The sequence below is a fragment of the Taudactylus pleione genome, unplaced genomic scaffold (genome assembly GCF_031769625.1).
Source record: "Taudactylus pleione unplaced genomic scaffold, aTauple2 ptg000241l, whole genome shotgun sequence".
Classification (NCBI taxonomy): domain Eukaryota; kingdom Metazoa; phylum Chordata; class Amphibia; order Anura; family Myobatrachidae; genus Taudactylus; species Taudactylus pleione.
In genome coordinates this window covers 427,583-443,682 of record NW_028284643.1, presented here as the reverse complement: position 1 = coordinate 443,682, position 16,100 = coordinate 427,583, and the positions used below count along the sequence as shown (strand labels likewise).

Genomic DNA, 16,100 nt, shown 5'->3' with positions numbered 1-16,100 from the left:
CATGTCTTTATTAGCTCGAATGGGGGCTCTCTTCGTGTCCTGGATAGAGAACGCGAAGGTAGGTGCGGGGGCTTGTGCTATAGATCAGGTCTTTATTTGCTGGAATGGGGGCTTTCTCCGTGTCCTGGATAGAGAACACAGAGGTAGGTGCGGGGGCTTGTGCTGTAGGTCAGGTCTTTATTAGCTGGAATGGGGGCTTTCTTCGTGTCCTGGATGGAGAACGCGGAGGTAGGTGCGGGGGCTTGCGCTGGATGTCAGGTCTTTATTAGCTGGAATGGGGACTTTCTTCGTGTCCTGGATAGAGAACGCGGAGGTAGGTGCGGAGGCTTGTGCTGTAGGTCAGGTCTTTATTAGCTGGAATGGGGGCTTTCTTCGTGTCCTGGATAGAGAACGCGGAGGTAGGTGCGGTGGCTTGTGCTGTAGGTCAGGTCTTTATTAGCTGGAATGGGGGCTTTCTTCGTGTCCTGGATAGAGAACGTGGAGGTAGGTGCGGGGGCTTGTGCTGTAGGTCAGGTCTTTATTAGCTGGAATGGGGGCTTTCTTCGTGTCCTGGATAGAGAACGCGGAGGTAGGTGCGGGGTCTTGTGCTGTAGGTCAGGTCTTTATTAGCTGGAATGGGGGCTTTCTTCGTGTCCTGGATAACAGAACGCGGAGGTAGGTGCGGGGTCTCGTGCTGTAGGTCAGGTCTTTATTAGCTGGAATGGGGGCTTTCTTCGTGTCCTGGATAGAGAACGCGGAGGTAGGTGCGGGGGCTTGTGCTGTAGGTCAGGTCTTTATTAGCTGGAATGGGGGCTTTCTTCGTGTCCTGGATAGAGAACGCGGAGGTAGGTGCAGGGGCTTGTGCTATAGATCAGGTCTTTATTAGCTTGAATGGGGGCTCTCTTCGTGTCCTGGATAGAGAACGCGGAGGTAGGTGCTGGGGCTTGTGCTGTAGATCAGGTCTTTATTAGCTGGAATGGGGGCTCTCTTCGTGTCCTGGATAGAGGACGCGGATGTTGGTGCGGGGGCTTGCACTATAGGTCACGTCTTAATTAGCTGGAATGGGCGCTTTCTTCGTGTCCTGGATAGAGAACGCGGAGGTAGGTGCGGGGTCTTGTGCTGTAGGTCAGGTCTTTATTAGCTGGAATGGGGGCTTTCTTCGTGTCCTGGATAGAGAACAGAGAGGTAGGTGCGGGGTCTTGTGCTGTAGGTCTGGTCTTTATTAGCTGGAATGGGGGCTTTCTCCGTGTCCTGGATAGAGAACACGGAGGTAGGTGCGGGGGCTTGTGCTGTAGGTCAGGTCTTTATTAGCTGGAATGGGGGCTCTCTTCGTGTCCTGGATAGAGAACGCGAAGGTAGGTGCGGGGGCTTGTGCTATAGATCAGGTCTTTATTAGCTGGAATGGGGGCTCTCTCCGTGTCCTGGATAGAGAACACAGAGGTAGGTGCGGGGGCTTGTGCTGTAGGTCATGTCTTTATTAGCTCGAATGGGGGCTCTCTTCGTGTCCTGGATAGAGAACGCGAAGGTAGGTGCGGGGGCTTGTCCTATAGATCAGGTCTTTATTTGCTGGAATGGGGGCTTTCTCCGTGTCCTGGATAGAGAACACAGAGGTAGGTGCGGGGGCTTGTGCTGTAGGTCAGGTCTTTATTAGCTGGAATGGGGGCTTTCTTCGTGTCCTGGATGGAGAACGCGGAGGTAGGTGCGGGGGCTTGCGCTGTAGGTCAGGTCTTTATTAGCTGGAATGGGGACTTTCTTCGTGTCCTGGATAGAGAACGCGGAGGTAGGTGCGGAGGCTTGCGCTGTAGGTCAGGTCTTTATTAGCTGGAATGGGGGCTTTCTTCGTGTCCTGGATAGAGAACGCGGAGGTAGGTGCGGTGGCTTGTGCTGTAGGTCAGGTCTTTATTAGCTGGAATGGGGGCTTTCTTCGTGTCCTGGATAGAGAACGTGGAGGTAGGTGCGGGGGCTTGTGCTGTAGGTCAGGTCTTTATTAGCTGGAATGGGGGCTTTCTTCGTGTCCTGGATAGAGAACGCGGAGGTAGGTGCGGGGTCTTGTGCTGTAGGTCAGGTCTTTATTAGCTGGAATGGGGGCTTTCTTCGTGTCCTGGATAACAGAACGCGGAGGTAGGTGCGGGGTCTCGTGCTGTAGGTCAGGTCTTTATTAGCTGGAATGGGGGCTCTCTTCGTGTCCTGGATAGAGAACGCGGAGGTAGGTGCGGGGGCTTGTACTGTAGGTCAGGTCTTTATTAGCTGGAATGGGGGCTTTCTTCGTGTCCTGGATAGAGATCACAGAGGTAGGTGCGGGGGCTTGTGCTGTAGGTCAGGTCTTTATTAGCTGGAATGGGGACTTTCTTCGTGTCCTGGATAGAGAACACAGAGGTAGGTGCGGGGGCTTGTGCTGTAGGTCAGGTCTTTATTAGCTGGAATGGGGGCTTTCTTCGTGTCCTGGATAGAGAACGCGGAGGTAGGTGCAGGGGCTTGTGCTATAGATCAGGTCTTTATTAGCTTGAATGGGGGCTCTCTTCGTGTCCTGGATAGAGAACGCGGAGGTAGGTGCTGGGGCTTGTGCTGTAGATCAGGTCTTTATTAGCTGGAATGGGGGCTCTCTTCGTGTCCTGGATAGAGGACGCGGATGTTGGTGCGGGGGCTTGCACTATAGGTCACGTCTTAATTAGCTGGAATGGGCGCTTTCTTCGTGTCCTGGATAGAGAACGCGGAGGTAGGTGCGGGGTCTTGTGCTGTAGGTCAGGTCTTTATTAGCTGGAATGGGGGCTTTCTTCGTGTCCTGGATAACAGAACGCGGAGGTAGGTGCGGGGTCTCGTGCTGTAGGTCAGGTCTTTATTAGCTGGAATGGGGGCTTTCTTCGTGTCCTGGATAGAGAACAGAGAGGTAGGTGCGGGGTCTTGTGCTGTAGGTCTGGTCTTTATTAGCTGGAATGGGGGCTTTCTCCGTGTCCTGGATAGAGAACGTGGAGGTAGGTGCGGGGGCTTGTGCTGTAGGTCAGGTCTTTATTAGCTGGAATGGGGGCTCTCTTCGTGTCCTGGATAGAGAACGCGAAGGTAGGTGCGGGGGCTTGTGCTATAGATCAGGTCTTTATTAGCTGGAATGGGGGCTCTCTCCGTGTCCTGGATAGAGAACACAGAGGTAGGTGCGGGGGCTTGTGCTGTAGGTCATGTCTTTATTAGCTCGAATGGGGGCTCTCTTCGTGTCCTGGATAGAGAACGCGAAGGTAGGTGCGGGGGCTTGTGCTATAGATCAGGTCTTTATTTGCTGGAATGGGGGCTTTCTCCGTGTCCTGGATAGAGAACACAGAGGTAGGTGCGGGGGCTTGTGCTGTAGGTCAGGTCTTTATTAGCTGGAATGGGGGCTTTCTTCGTGTCCTGGATGGAGAACGCGGAGGTAGGTGCGGGGGCTTGCGCTGTAGGTCAGGTCTTTATTAGCTGGAATGGGGACTTTCTTCGTGTCCTGGATAGAGAACGCGGAGGTAGGTGCGGAGGCTTGCGCTGTATGTCAGGTCTTTATTAGCTGGAATGGGGGCTTTCTTCGTGTCCTGGATAGAGAACGCGGAGGTAGGTGCGGGGGCTTGCGCTGTAGGTCAGGTCTTTATTAGCTGGAATGGGGGCTATCTTTGTGTCCTGGATAGAGAACGTGGAGGTAGGTGCGGGGGCTTGTGCTGTAGGTCAGGTCTTTATTAGCTGGAATGGGGGCTCTCTTCGTGTCCTGGATAGAGAACACAGAGGTAGGTGCGGGGGCTTGTGCTGTAGGTCAGGTCTTTTATTAGCTGGAATGGGGGCTCTCTTCGTGTCCTGGATAGAGAACGCGGAGGTAGGTGCGGGGGCTTGTGCTATAGATCAAGTCTTTATTAGCTGGAATGGGGGCTTTCTTCGTGTCCTGGATAGAGAACACAGAGGTAGGTGCGGGGTCTTGTGCTGTAGGTCTGGTCTTTATTAGCTGGAATGGGGGCTCTCTTCGTGTCCTGGATAGAGAACGCGGAGGTAGGTGCGGGGGCTTGTGCTATAGATCAGGTCTTTATTAGCTAGAATGGGGGCTCTCTCCGTGTCCTGGATAGAGAACACAGAGGTAGGTGCGGGGGCTTGTGCTGTAGGTCAGGTCTTTATTTGCTGGAATGGGGGCTTTCTTCGTGTCCTGGTTAGAGAACACAGAGGTAGGTGCGTGGGCTTGTGCTGTAGGTCAGGTCTTTATTAGCTGGAATGGGGGCTCTCTTCGTGTCCTGGATAGAGAACGCGGAGGTAGGTGCGGGGGCTTGTGCTATAGATCAGGTCTTTATTAGCTGGAATGGGGGCTCTCTTCGTGTCCTGGATAGAGAACGTGGAGGTAGGTGCGGGGTCTTGTGCTGTAGGTCTGGTCTTTATTAGCTGGAATGGGGGCTTTCTCCGTGTCCTGGATAGAGAACGCGGAGGTAGGTGCGGGGGCTTGTGCTATAGATCAGGTCTTTATTAGCTGGAATGGGGGCTCTCTCCGTGTCCTGGATAGAGAACGCGGAGGTAGGTGCGGGGTCTTGTGCTGTAGGTCAGGTCTTTATTAGCTGGAATGGGGGCTTTCTCCGTGTCCTGGATAGAGAACGTGGAGGTAGGTGCGGGGTCTTGCGCTGTAGATCAGGTCTTTATTAGCTGGAATGGGGGCTCTCTTCGTGTCCTGGATAGAGAACGCGTATGTTGGTGCGGGGTCTTGTGCTGTAGGTCAGGTCTTTATTAGCTGGAATGGGGGCTCTCTTCGTGTCCTGGATGGAGAACACGGAGGTAGGTGCGGGGGCTTGTGCTGTAGGTCAGGTCTTTATTAGCTGGAATGGGGGCTCTCTTTGTGTCCTGGATAGAGAACATGGAGGTAGGTGCAGGGGCTTGTGCTGTAGGTCAGGTCTTTATTAGCTGGAGTGGGGGCTCTCTTCGTGTCCTGGATAGAGAACGCGGAGGTAGGTGCGGAGGCTTGCTCTGTAGGTCAGGTCTTTATTAGCTGGAATGGGGACTTTCTTCGTGTCCGGGATGGAGAACGCGGAGGTAGGTGCAGAGGCTTGCACTGTAGGTCAGGTCTTTATTAGCTGGAATGGGGGCTTTCTTCGTTTCCTGGATAGAGAATGCGGAGGTAGGTGCGGGGGCTTGCGCTGTAGGTCAGGTCTTTATTAGCTGGAATGGGGGCTCTCCGTGTCCTGGATAGAGAACGTGGAGGTAGGTGCGGTGGCTTGTGCTGTAGGTCAGGTCTTTATTAGCTGGAATGGGGACTTTCTTCGTGTCCTGGATGGAGAACGCGGAGGTAGGTGCGGGGGCTTGTGCTGTAGGTCAGGTCTTTATTAGCTGGAATGGGGGCTCTCTTCGTGTCCTGGATAGAGAACGCGGAGGTAGGTGCAGAGGCTTGCGCTGTAGGTCAGATTTTTAGTCACTGGAATGGGGACTTTCTTCGTGTCCTGGATAGAGAACGCGTATGTTGGTGCGGGGGCTTGTGCTGTAGATCTGGTCTTTATTAGCTGGAATGGGGGCTTTCTTCGTGTCCTGGATAGAGAACGCGGATGTAGGTGCGGGGGCTTGCGCTATAGGTCAGGTCTTTATTAGCTGGAATGGGGGCTCTCCGTGTCCTGGATAGAGAACGTGGAGGTAGGTGCGGTGGCTTGTGCTGTAGGTCAGGTCTTTATTAGCTTAAATGAGGGCTCTCTTCGTGTCCTGGATAGAGAACACACAGAGGTAGGTGCGGGGTCTTGTGCTGTAGGTCAGGTCTTTATTCGGTGGAATGGGGGCTTTCTTCGTGTCCTGGATAGAGTTTGCGGTGGTAGGTGTGGAGGCTTGCGCTATTGGTCAGGTCTTTATTAGCTGGAATGGGGGCTTTCTTCGTGTCCTGGATAGAGGACGCGGATGCTGGTGCGGGGGCTTGTGCGTAGGTCAGGGCTTTATTTGCTGGAATGGGTTCTTTCTTCGTGTCCTGGATGGAGAACGCGGCGGTAGGTGCTGGGGGCTTGCGCTGGAATGGGCAGTCGTTTCTATCTCCAAGTGACTCTGTACCTAAAATCTGCATATAAGCTAAGCGATGACAAGTGAGATTCTGGGAGATGTAGTTCGGCGGTCTAACAACTGCTGTGTTACCCCCATTCTCTGCTCTCCGTCTGTGCACTAGATACCCAGCAGGCTAGTTCAAGTAAATTAATTTTATTACAAATAAAACAAAAAGTAGTATATGCTTAGGACCTCTATGTGGGGAGAATGTTATATATTTGTATTATTCTGTAACGGGCTGGGAAACCCCTTATTAAAAGGAATTCTCTTCCCCGTGGCAGGTTTGATGTGTTCTGATGGTCCCCCAACTCCGGCTGCAGTTAGGGGAGGCTATCCTGACGGAAGTGTGTGCCACACGCTTCCCCACCACCCCACGTGTCTGTCTACAGTGCCTTTCTGCTCTCTATTGGTGCCCTATTGTAATAGATTATACATAACTCAGCTCAACGTCTTCCCTATGACCGTGTGTTGTAGCCTGGTCTGTTTACGTGAGCTCCGGAGTTTGGAAACCTGCTGCGAGCTCCATTGGCAATGCTCCTGTCACAGTTACAAGAGCTGTGTGGGTGTACGCTGAGAGAGGCTTAAAGTATATTCTCTCTCCACGTAGACTCTGGGAATCCTCCCTGAGGCTATAATACTGAAATAATCTATCACTAATGACTCAGTCATCTTGAATGACTTGTGTTATTTCTGAAGTACATAAGTGTTTCACATCACACAGGCTGCACTCCCATAGCCTTCGAGTGTGTTGTTGTTTACATCGGGGGCGGCCATTTTGAAGGCTGGACAAATATTATTTCAGAATGCGGTCTTATCCATTTTTATGGATCACTGAAGCATTGTGGAAGCAGGGATGGGTGAATCAGTTTGATGACCCTTCTCAGATCCTCATCCTTGGCTCTAGACATCCTGGAGTAGGAGTACAGAGAGGCCTGTAGGGGCGCTTTTAGTTTGCAGGGGCCTCTCATGATGGGTCCTGGTGTTCTGTAGGCCCACAAAGGTTCTGTGGTACCTGGTGTCTTCTGATTGACAGATAGGGCCGCAGGTCTCATCACTGGTGAGTGCACAGCGCCCCATCTGCATTATCGGCTGGCGCAACAGTCTGACCTCTGCCGGAGACATTACTACACGGACACTGACCGTCGCCATTTGGAGAGTTCGTTTTGGTTAATATAAATATTTCTGCATTGTCTGGCCCCCCGGTATCCTCTGAGGCTGCCTAGATCGTAAGATGATGGAGAGATTCATGAGGACTCTGACTCTGATGCCGTAGGCCAGAAGGTAGAGACTAATTCCTCCATTAATGTACCAGCATTTTTTAGGGCGGTGCGGGCTATCCTCCATATAGAGGATGATGCGCCGGCTCCTAGGTCGAAGTTTCCTAATTTTAAAAAGGCTAAGGTAACTTCGAATGTTTTTCCCCTGTCTGACCAATTGACGGATCATATGGCGGTGCCCTGGCAGTTGCCCAGTTAGAGATTCCAACCACAGAAAAGGTTGGCGTCTAATTATCCTGAAGCACATTGCAGGAAATGGGAAACCCCACCGGTGGTGGATTCCCATGTCACCCGCTTAATTAAGAGCAGTACGTTGCCATTGCTGTCTGTCTCTTCTCTGAAGGATCCCACGGACAGGAAAGTGGAGACTTGTTTAAAGTCTATCTATTCCCTCTCTGGAGCTGTGGCCCATCTGTCCATGGCCATCTCTTGGGTGGCTAAGGCCATTGAGAGCTGGGCCAACGCGTTGGAAGATATCTTTCCAGATGATGCTCCAGATATCCAGAGGGCGTCGGTGGGACAAATGAGAGACAAGGCTTCATATATTGGGGAAGCGTCGTTAGATGCTAGCCTGCTGACCTCTAGGGTGTCGGCGCTGCGGTCCTGGAGGGCGGACTCGGATTCTAAAAAGGGCCTAGAGGCCTTACCTTTTAATGGGGAGTTGCTATTCGGTCCGGACCTGGACAAAATAGTGGATACTCTGGTTAAATCCAAGTTTACCTTCCTCCCTTCGGCTTCAGCACCTACTAAGGTGAGGAGCTCTGCATTTCGGTCCTTTCTGGTTCAGGGAAAGACCAAAGGTCAGTTCTTTCCGAGGTAGTCGGCAACCAAGTCCGCCTCTAAACCCAAGAAGCAGGCCTGGAGTGCCAGGCGCCCTGCTTTCAAACAGGAAGATAAACCTTCTGCGTGATGGGACGGGCCTCCCTCTGGGGGACCCCAGAGTGGGAGGCCGACCTCTTCAATTTGCCGAGTGCTGGCACAATACCACCACGGATGCCTGGGTTCGAGAAGTGGTCTCCCAGGGGTACGCCCTGTCTTTTCGGCACAGGCCGCCCGACCAGTTTTTCTGCACGAGTCCTTCTCAAGACAAAACCAAGGCTTTACAGATTCAGGAGGCTATAGAGTCCTTGCTGAAAGCAGGGGTCATTGTTCCCGTTCCTCAATCACAACGAGGGATGGGGTACTACTCTACTCTGTTTCTGGTGCAGAAACCCAATGGTTCTCATCGCCCTATCCTCAATTTGAAGTCTCTGAACAAATTCCTCAGAGTTCCCAAATTCAGGATGGAAACTTTACGTTTCATCAATCTTTCGATGGAACCTGGGGATTACATGGTGTCCCTGGATATCCAGGATGCCTACCTCCATGCTCCGATAGCACCTTCACACCAGCGGTATCTGAGGTTCGCTATCCTTCAGCATCACTATCAGTTCAGGGCGCTACCCTTTGGCCTCTCCACGCACCAAGGGTATTCACCAAGGTTATGGCAATCATGGCCGCACATCTTTGGAACCAGAATGTACGGCTGCTGCCGTACGTGGACGACCTCCTTTTGCTGGCAAGCTCTCCAGAGGTACTGCTTCAACATCTCCACCGTTTGTCTGCGAGTGCACGGGTGGTTGATAAATTGGAGAAAGTCTTCCATGATTCCATCACAGCGGATGGTTCATTTGGGAGCCCTACTAGATTGATCCGGATCTGCTCTCAGATGCTGGTGTTGTCCCCGGAGGTTCGCCAGTCTTTGGCCTGGTGGCTTCAGACAGCTCATCTGGTCGAGGGGCGCCTCTTTTGGATCCTGAACTGGGTCCTGCTCACAACAGATGCCAGTCTCCGGGGTTGGGGGCAGTGACAGGCTCGTTGTCACTTCAGGGACGTTGGACGGCGGAGGAAGCACTTCTCCCCATCAACATCCTGGAACTGCGGGCTGTGTAAAGGGCCCTGCAGTCATCCGGCACCGCTCTTCAAGGAAGGACGGTTCAAGTTCAGTCCGACAACACCACCACGGTGGCGTACATCAACCACCAGGGAGGAACTCGCAGTCGGGCTGCGATGTCGGAGGTGTCTCGAATCCTTGCTTGGGTGGAGTGCCACATTCCAGCGATCTCGTCGGTCTTCATCCCCGGTATCCTCAATTGGGAGGCGGACTTCCTCAGCCGTCACGACGTGCATCCCGGGGAATGGTCACTTCACCCAGAGGTGTTTCAGCTACTCGTGGACAGATGGGGGCTACCGGAGCTGGACTTGATGGCTTCCTGTCACAATCACAAGTTGCCCGTGTACGGGTCAAGGACAAGAGACGCAGGCGCATGTCTGGTAGATGCGCCGTTGGTGAAATGGACGTTTCACCTGGCGTATCTATTTCCTCCGATATCCCTGCTACCTCGGGTACTGCGGACATTCAAGCAGGACGGCGGCACGCTCGTGCTGGTGGCTCCAGCGTGGCCCACACGTCCTTGGTACTCCGATCTGAGGAGCCTCTCCATCGATGCTCCGTACCTTCTTCCTCAGCGTCAGGACCTACTGTCTCAAGGGCCCTGTCTTTACCCAGATCTGGGTCGGCTGTCTTTGACGATGTGACTCTTGAGACAGCCGTCTTAAGGTCTCGGAGCTTCTCGGGTTCGGTTATTAGTACCATGCTCAGGGCCCGCAAGCCTGCTTCCGCACGGATTTACCACAGGGTGTGGCGCACTTACTTTCAGTGGTGCGAGTCCAGAAACTATGATCCTCAGGTGTTCCGAGTTTCTAGGATCTTGGAATTTCTTCAATCAGGTTTGGACCTAGGCTTATGCCTTGCCTCCCCGAAGGTGCATGTGTCCGCGGTGTCCGTGTGGTTCCAGCGAAGGATTGCTACACTGCCAGATGTTCACACTTTTTTCCCAGGTGTTCTCCGAATCCAGCCTCCCTTCGTGCCTCCTGTGGCTCCTTGGGATTTGGCGGTGGTTCTTCGGGTCCTGCAGGGCCCTCCTTTTGAGCCCCTTGAGTCGGTTGACCTCAAGTGGTTAACACTTAAGACTGTTTTTCTCCTGGCGATTGCTTCAGCCAGGAGGGTGTCAGAGTTGGGGGCGCTCTCCTGTCGTCCCCCCTTCTTGATTTTTCACTAGGACAGAGCGGTGCTTACCACGTTACGTAGAAGATAAACCAGTATGGTTACATTGTAGGAAATTTAAGGTCCTTTACATATAGTGCGCAATTTCGGGGGATTAACCACACACAAACGTGTGGAGGTGTAATGATAATCCCCTAAAATTGCGCACTATATGTAAAGGGACCTTGGATACAGTATTGTGGAAATAATGCTACAAAGTAAGAATGCTTTCAAATATAGAAGTGTTAATAGTTTATTATTAGCAAAGTGAATGAACAAAGGAGAAATCTAAATCAAATCAATATTTGGTGTGACCTCCCTTTTCCTTCAAAACAGCATCAATTCTTCGGAACTTGGCAGAGAGGTTGTTCCAGTCATCTTGAAGAACTAACCGCAGATCTTCTGTGGATGTAGGCTTGCTCAGATCCTTCATGTAATCCCAGACAGACTCGATGATGGTGAGATCGGAGCTCTGTGGGGCCATATGATCGCTTCCAGGAGTCCTTGTCCAAGTGAAATAGTTAGCTGCACCTGTAGATCTTTTAAAATGTGTCAGTGAGTAATGAATACACCTGTGCACCTGCAGGGTGACCTGCAAAAAGTGAACTGTGTGGGGTCCTGAGGACCGAGTTTGAGAACCACTGCACTAGCTGTATGTTTGGGGTCGTTGTCCTGCTGCAGAATAAATTTGGAGCCAGACGCCTCCCTGATGGTATTACATGATGGATAAGTACCAGCCCGTATTTCTCAGCATTGAGGACACCATTAATCCTGATCAAATCCCCAACTCCATTTGCTGAAATGTCATCTTGCATGGACGAACATCGTCATTCCTGGACTTTTGTCCAGGAACGATGATGTTCGTCAATGCAAGATGACGTTTTGCCTCTTTCTGAGTTCCGTTTTTTTGGAGGGAAAAATCCGAACTCAACGTGCAAACTCGAACCTATCCGAGCCTGCACATCCCTAATATGTATGTATATGTGTATGTATATATGTATGTATGTATGTATGTATATATATATATATATATATATATATATATATATAATAAAAATATATAAGAAAAAAAAAAATTCGTACTTATTTAGTACATAAAGCCATTTCTGAAAACCAGCATTAGCTACAATGGATTTCTGGATAAGCCGCACGCGTCTGAGGGATATCAGCCCCTGTACATGTTGTCATTCCTGTACTTTGATCCACCTGCGGCGTCTGACATCAGGCAGGGTGAGGTACATCGGTGACGTCGCCGAGTACCGCCGGCCACGTGCTTGATCCTGCAGATAATGGGGATTAGGAAACGCTTTCAGCTCTCGCTCAGAATATACATTTTACCTCTTTGATTTAAAGGCTCCTGACAGGTAAAAAGAAAACCCTTTGGCCTGAGGTGAGAGGGAGAAGTATGTAAGCGCTCAGGCGGCTTCTGTAGAGCAGGGACCGTGCCTGATAACGTAATGTTACATTGCTGTTTAACATTCCTTTAAAAGCGATCGCCGCGCCTTTACATTACGCTACCTTAGTGCTCAAAAATGCAAATGAATGTGTGTTAAAAATACGCATTTATCGGTCTGCGCATTATGCTCATATTACACATTCTGAATGGTAGCAGCACAAACCCTACAAAGATGTCTTAAGCATCCGCGGCTCATGCTGTACGCCATATTGATGGTTGCATTTAAAACCTACAGCGTAAATATTTACCTGTCATAATAACTTCCCGGGATTTACAGAATTTGCGGATAGGGATTAAAGGGGAGATTTACCAAGTCTTGGAGAAAAAATTCCCAAAAGCAACCAATCCGCTCTTAGCTGTCATTTATCTAGTACAGCCATTGAAATGTCAGTTAGAAGCTGATTGGTTGCTTTGGAAAGTTCCATTTTATCTTTCTCCAAGGCTTGATAAGTCTCCTCCTAAATTACATACAGTCATGGGCCCCATCCATCTGCGATGGATTGCCGCATCGCGGGATCGCAGAAATCCAACATGTTAGATTTTGCCGATTTCACGATCGCGATCAAAAAATAATCGCGATCGTCAAATCGCCGACTGTTAACACGGCAAATGTCTGTGATCCGGCGGCGGATCGCAGGACATCGATGGTGGGAGGTCAGCGTTTCCACGCGGAAACGCCGGCAATTCCCATCGCATCGTCGGATCGCGAAACACATTCGCTGATGTACGGGCACCTTAAGTTCTGTGGAAAGGGGGCAGATCTATAAAAGTGGCCACATTCACAGTTCGTCTCCAATTAAGGCCCGTATTCAATTAGTTTTGCGTACGCGATAAAGTTTCGCATGCCGGACTTTTCGCCTACATCGCATATTTTAGCCACGGACACTTATCGTGCAAGTATCCACCCTATTCAATTCCAAAAGATGCGAAAACGGAGGCACGCAAGTCAGAACAGGCGAAAAGTGGTGTCAGAATCAGGGAAAATCAGGCTGAACCCCCCCCAAATAGATGCAGAAACATTGGGGATCAATGTACTGGTGCCCGATTAGCCCTAATACTACTGTTTGGGGTACTTAAGTTCGCACAATTGCCACTAATTAGCGTCTTTGCACAAGTGGTGAAGAATGGCATAGAGCAGTATTTTTGGGAGAAGATAAGTAGTCCTGGCAAATTTGGGTACCTGAAAATGGGTGCTAGCGTCTTTTAATGTCTCTAAAGTGCAGTTTAAATAATTGTGAATTTACACCCTGATAAAAGCACCTGCAATCCCAAAAACATTTGGCCCCTTCTTCCTGCACCCCCAGAAGCTTATTTCGCTAGTTTGCGAACTTGTCCCCCCACTTTGTGCTTTTTCACCCCAAAATTCAAAGTACTTTTTTTGGGTGTTCCTCTATTTTTTTATTTTTTGACACAGTTATCCTTTGGGGGGGCTGAGAGGTTTCCCCACCTTTGCACCCTAAAATAAAAATGTTGCACTTTTTCTCCTGCTATTCAGAGGCGAGTCTTTTTCGCCTATTACATGGCATTGACTTTCCGCGTACGCGAAAAGCGGATGGAATTGAATACGGAGATAAGTTTCCGCCTGGCGAAAAGTCGCAAAGGGCGATACTTTTTCGCGGATCTGTGCTTTTCGCTTCTAATTGAATACGGCCCTATGTCTCAAGAAGAAGTTGTTTTTGTTTTTAATACTAAAATATGGCAATATAAGCGATTTGTTTTTTAGTCAGTAATACATAAGAGCGTTGCTAATATAGGGGTTATGTATGGTGTCTTCTGTATTTATAAATCCCCATGGCGTTATCCGTCTCCCAGGCAGTTATGAATATTCATGAGTGTCAATAAATGTGTGACCGTGGGTGAGATGGATCAAAGAGGACAAACGGGGAAGCAACCAATCAGATTGCAGCTACCATTTCTGTTGTACATTCTATATAATAACAGCTAGAACCTGGTTGCTGGGGCGACGCCCCCACTTGTCCTCATTACAAGGTCTGACGCATCTTTTAGTAGATACTTTCCCCAGAGCGATGGTTGTAGTTGCGCAGACGCAGCCAGTATTCCTTTCCGGGCCCAGAGCCCGCAGTAATGTCCCGCTGAGTCCTCGCTTGTTCTCTGTGAGTGAACTGCAAGTCCCAGCCTGATCAGGCTTATGGACGTCTGGCCTGGCAGTGATTGCAGCAGAGGGGGAGGAGGGCGGGCACTGAACATGCTGGAAATCCCTGTGGATGTCATTTTAGTATTTTTATTTCAACCTTCTCCTCTGTAATTTTAGGTGAAAGTTACACAAGAGCTGAAAAACATCCAAGCTGAGCAGATGACAAAACTGCAAGCCAAGCACCAGGCAGAATGTGATCTACTAGAAGATATGAGGTAAGAGCGCTTATCCAGCACATACCACCCAATCCCCCGCCCTTCCCGCCACCGCCCCCTCTCTCTCTTTATATTTTGGAAGAACAGTTGGTTTTAAGCAAAGTCCAGGAACTGTCAGTGGAATTTCCTCCTTCCTGCCTGTGGCCTGCAGAGCTGTCACCCAGCTGGAAGCTGTAGACGTGACGAGCAATCGGCCAGCCGTGGCGTTAAAGCTGTATTATCCCCTCTTATGCCTTCCAAACGCAGCGGGCGGCTGGCGGCGTCATCTGCGGGCTCGGCGATCGGGCCCAGCTGGGGTTCTTCTTGTATAAACGCACAACCATTGGGAAGTGACACTGGGACTTGTCCTGGGACATGTCCGTGCCGTTACCTAGATAATGAAATTGACATGGCACCCCAGCCTCGGGGAGATGGGCCCCAATGCTGGGTACACATGTGTACATGTGATATGTCGTTCGTACAACCGGCGAACAACATATGGTGAAGTGTCAGCTGGTGTGTACGCACAATATAACTGTGAATGACATCGTTCAGATATATTGCAGGTATATTTCGGAGGTCAGTTGACTGCTGGGTCTCAAGTGTGGAGCCAGCATAAGCTGCCCACGGGCAGTGCGACCTGGCCGCTAGACACCGGGGCTGGGTGAATGTGACCTCACCTGTGGGTGACGGTGCTAAGATTTCTTACAGAGCAATTCTACCTGAGGGGCATGGCAGCTTATCCGGATCGCCCATTAGGCCACCTAAGAGCAACCAAACCAGTATCCTGCCTAGGTCAAAATGGGGTTTTACACCCTACCACCCGCCTCCCTCCTTAACCCCTTATTATCATTCCACAGATAGGTGGGAGTTCAAGGTCAATCTCTTCAGCCTGATTAAAATTGCGCAGTATTAGTGTTTTGTTCCGAGGGCAAATGTGCACGGATTCTGGTGATTATCGTGTGAGTATATTATATGAGGCTGCACATCGTAGCTGTACTGAGATAATTAGACTCCTGAGGTGCCGCCACTTAATTGTGGTCACGCGGAACCCACTCACCTCGTGTCCAGATAAGCCCCTCCCCCTAGTCAGATGGGGCAAAGGTCGCGAGGGATTGCAGCTTTTATGACTGGTAGTAAATCTTATCTCCTGTACATTTCTCTTGTCCCTGGAATTGTAGAATTCTCATTTCTTTAGCATAGTATTGGTGACACAAGGGGTTAACGATGAACGTAACAAAAATGCGGATTTCATCAGCGGGATTCTTTCCCCGGAATTGCCTGACCTCGGTGGGACCTGTGATTTATTCATATGTGATTTTAAGTAACCATTTTCTGCATAAACACAAACATCTTAGTTTAAACTAAGTAGTTCCTCGTTTCATGGGTCTGGAAGAATAGGCTGACTCGCAGGGGGCGATTTAATTGTTTTTTTTAATGGGCGCCCGATGTAGCAATTTAATTGTTTTGGGGTACCCATTTATTATCGCGCTTGTCGCACCCAATTCAACCAGGTTTAGCTGCGCAAAATGACTAAACCCGTCTAAAGTCCTGGTTAGCGCGCTCAAACAGCAGTTATCACACATTTCTGCGAGTCACCTAAGAAGGGTGAGCGCTGAAACGTGTGGGTCCACGGCTATTCGCGCTACGTCGGGGGCCCATTAGGAAAGTGCCACGATAAACACAATTGAACCTTGGCCTATAGTACATCATAGTATTAGGGCTCTTGTAACTATGGGAGGAGATTTTTTTTTTTAAACCTCCTAAATATGGCAAGTAGAGGTGTTGCCCATAGCAACCAGTCAGCCTCTAGCTGTCATTTTATAGAATGTACTGGATAAATGATAGCTGCAATCTGATTGGTTACTATGGGTACCTGTCCTCCTTTCGAAGGCTTGCTAAATCTATTATATACTTTCCCAGAGCAGCGGTTATTTCTGGGTATCGGGCTGAGAAA

At 50.3% G+C, this 16,100-nt stretch overlaps 1 protein-coding gene across 5 annotated transcripts in view; it reads left to right on the top strand.

The window, feature by feature from the left end:
- FCHSD2 (FCH and double SH3 domains 2) overlaps nucleotides 1-16,100 on the top strand; it is a 176,533-nt gene that overhangs the window by 8,657 nt on the left and 151,776 nt on the right. For all 5 annotated transcript variants that reach the window (XM_088479552.1, XM_088479549.1, XM_088479550.1 and 2 more), the window contains exon 2: nucleotides 14,067-14,164. In XM_088479552.1, coding sequence (XP_088335678.1) covers nucleotides 14,067-14,164 — 98 coding nt within the window. The remainder of the gene's footprint in view (nucleotides 1-14,066; nucleotides 14,165-16,100) is intronic.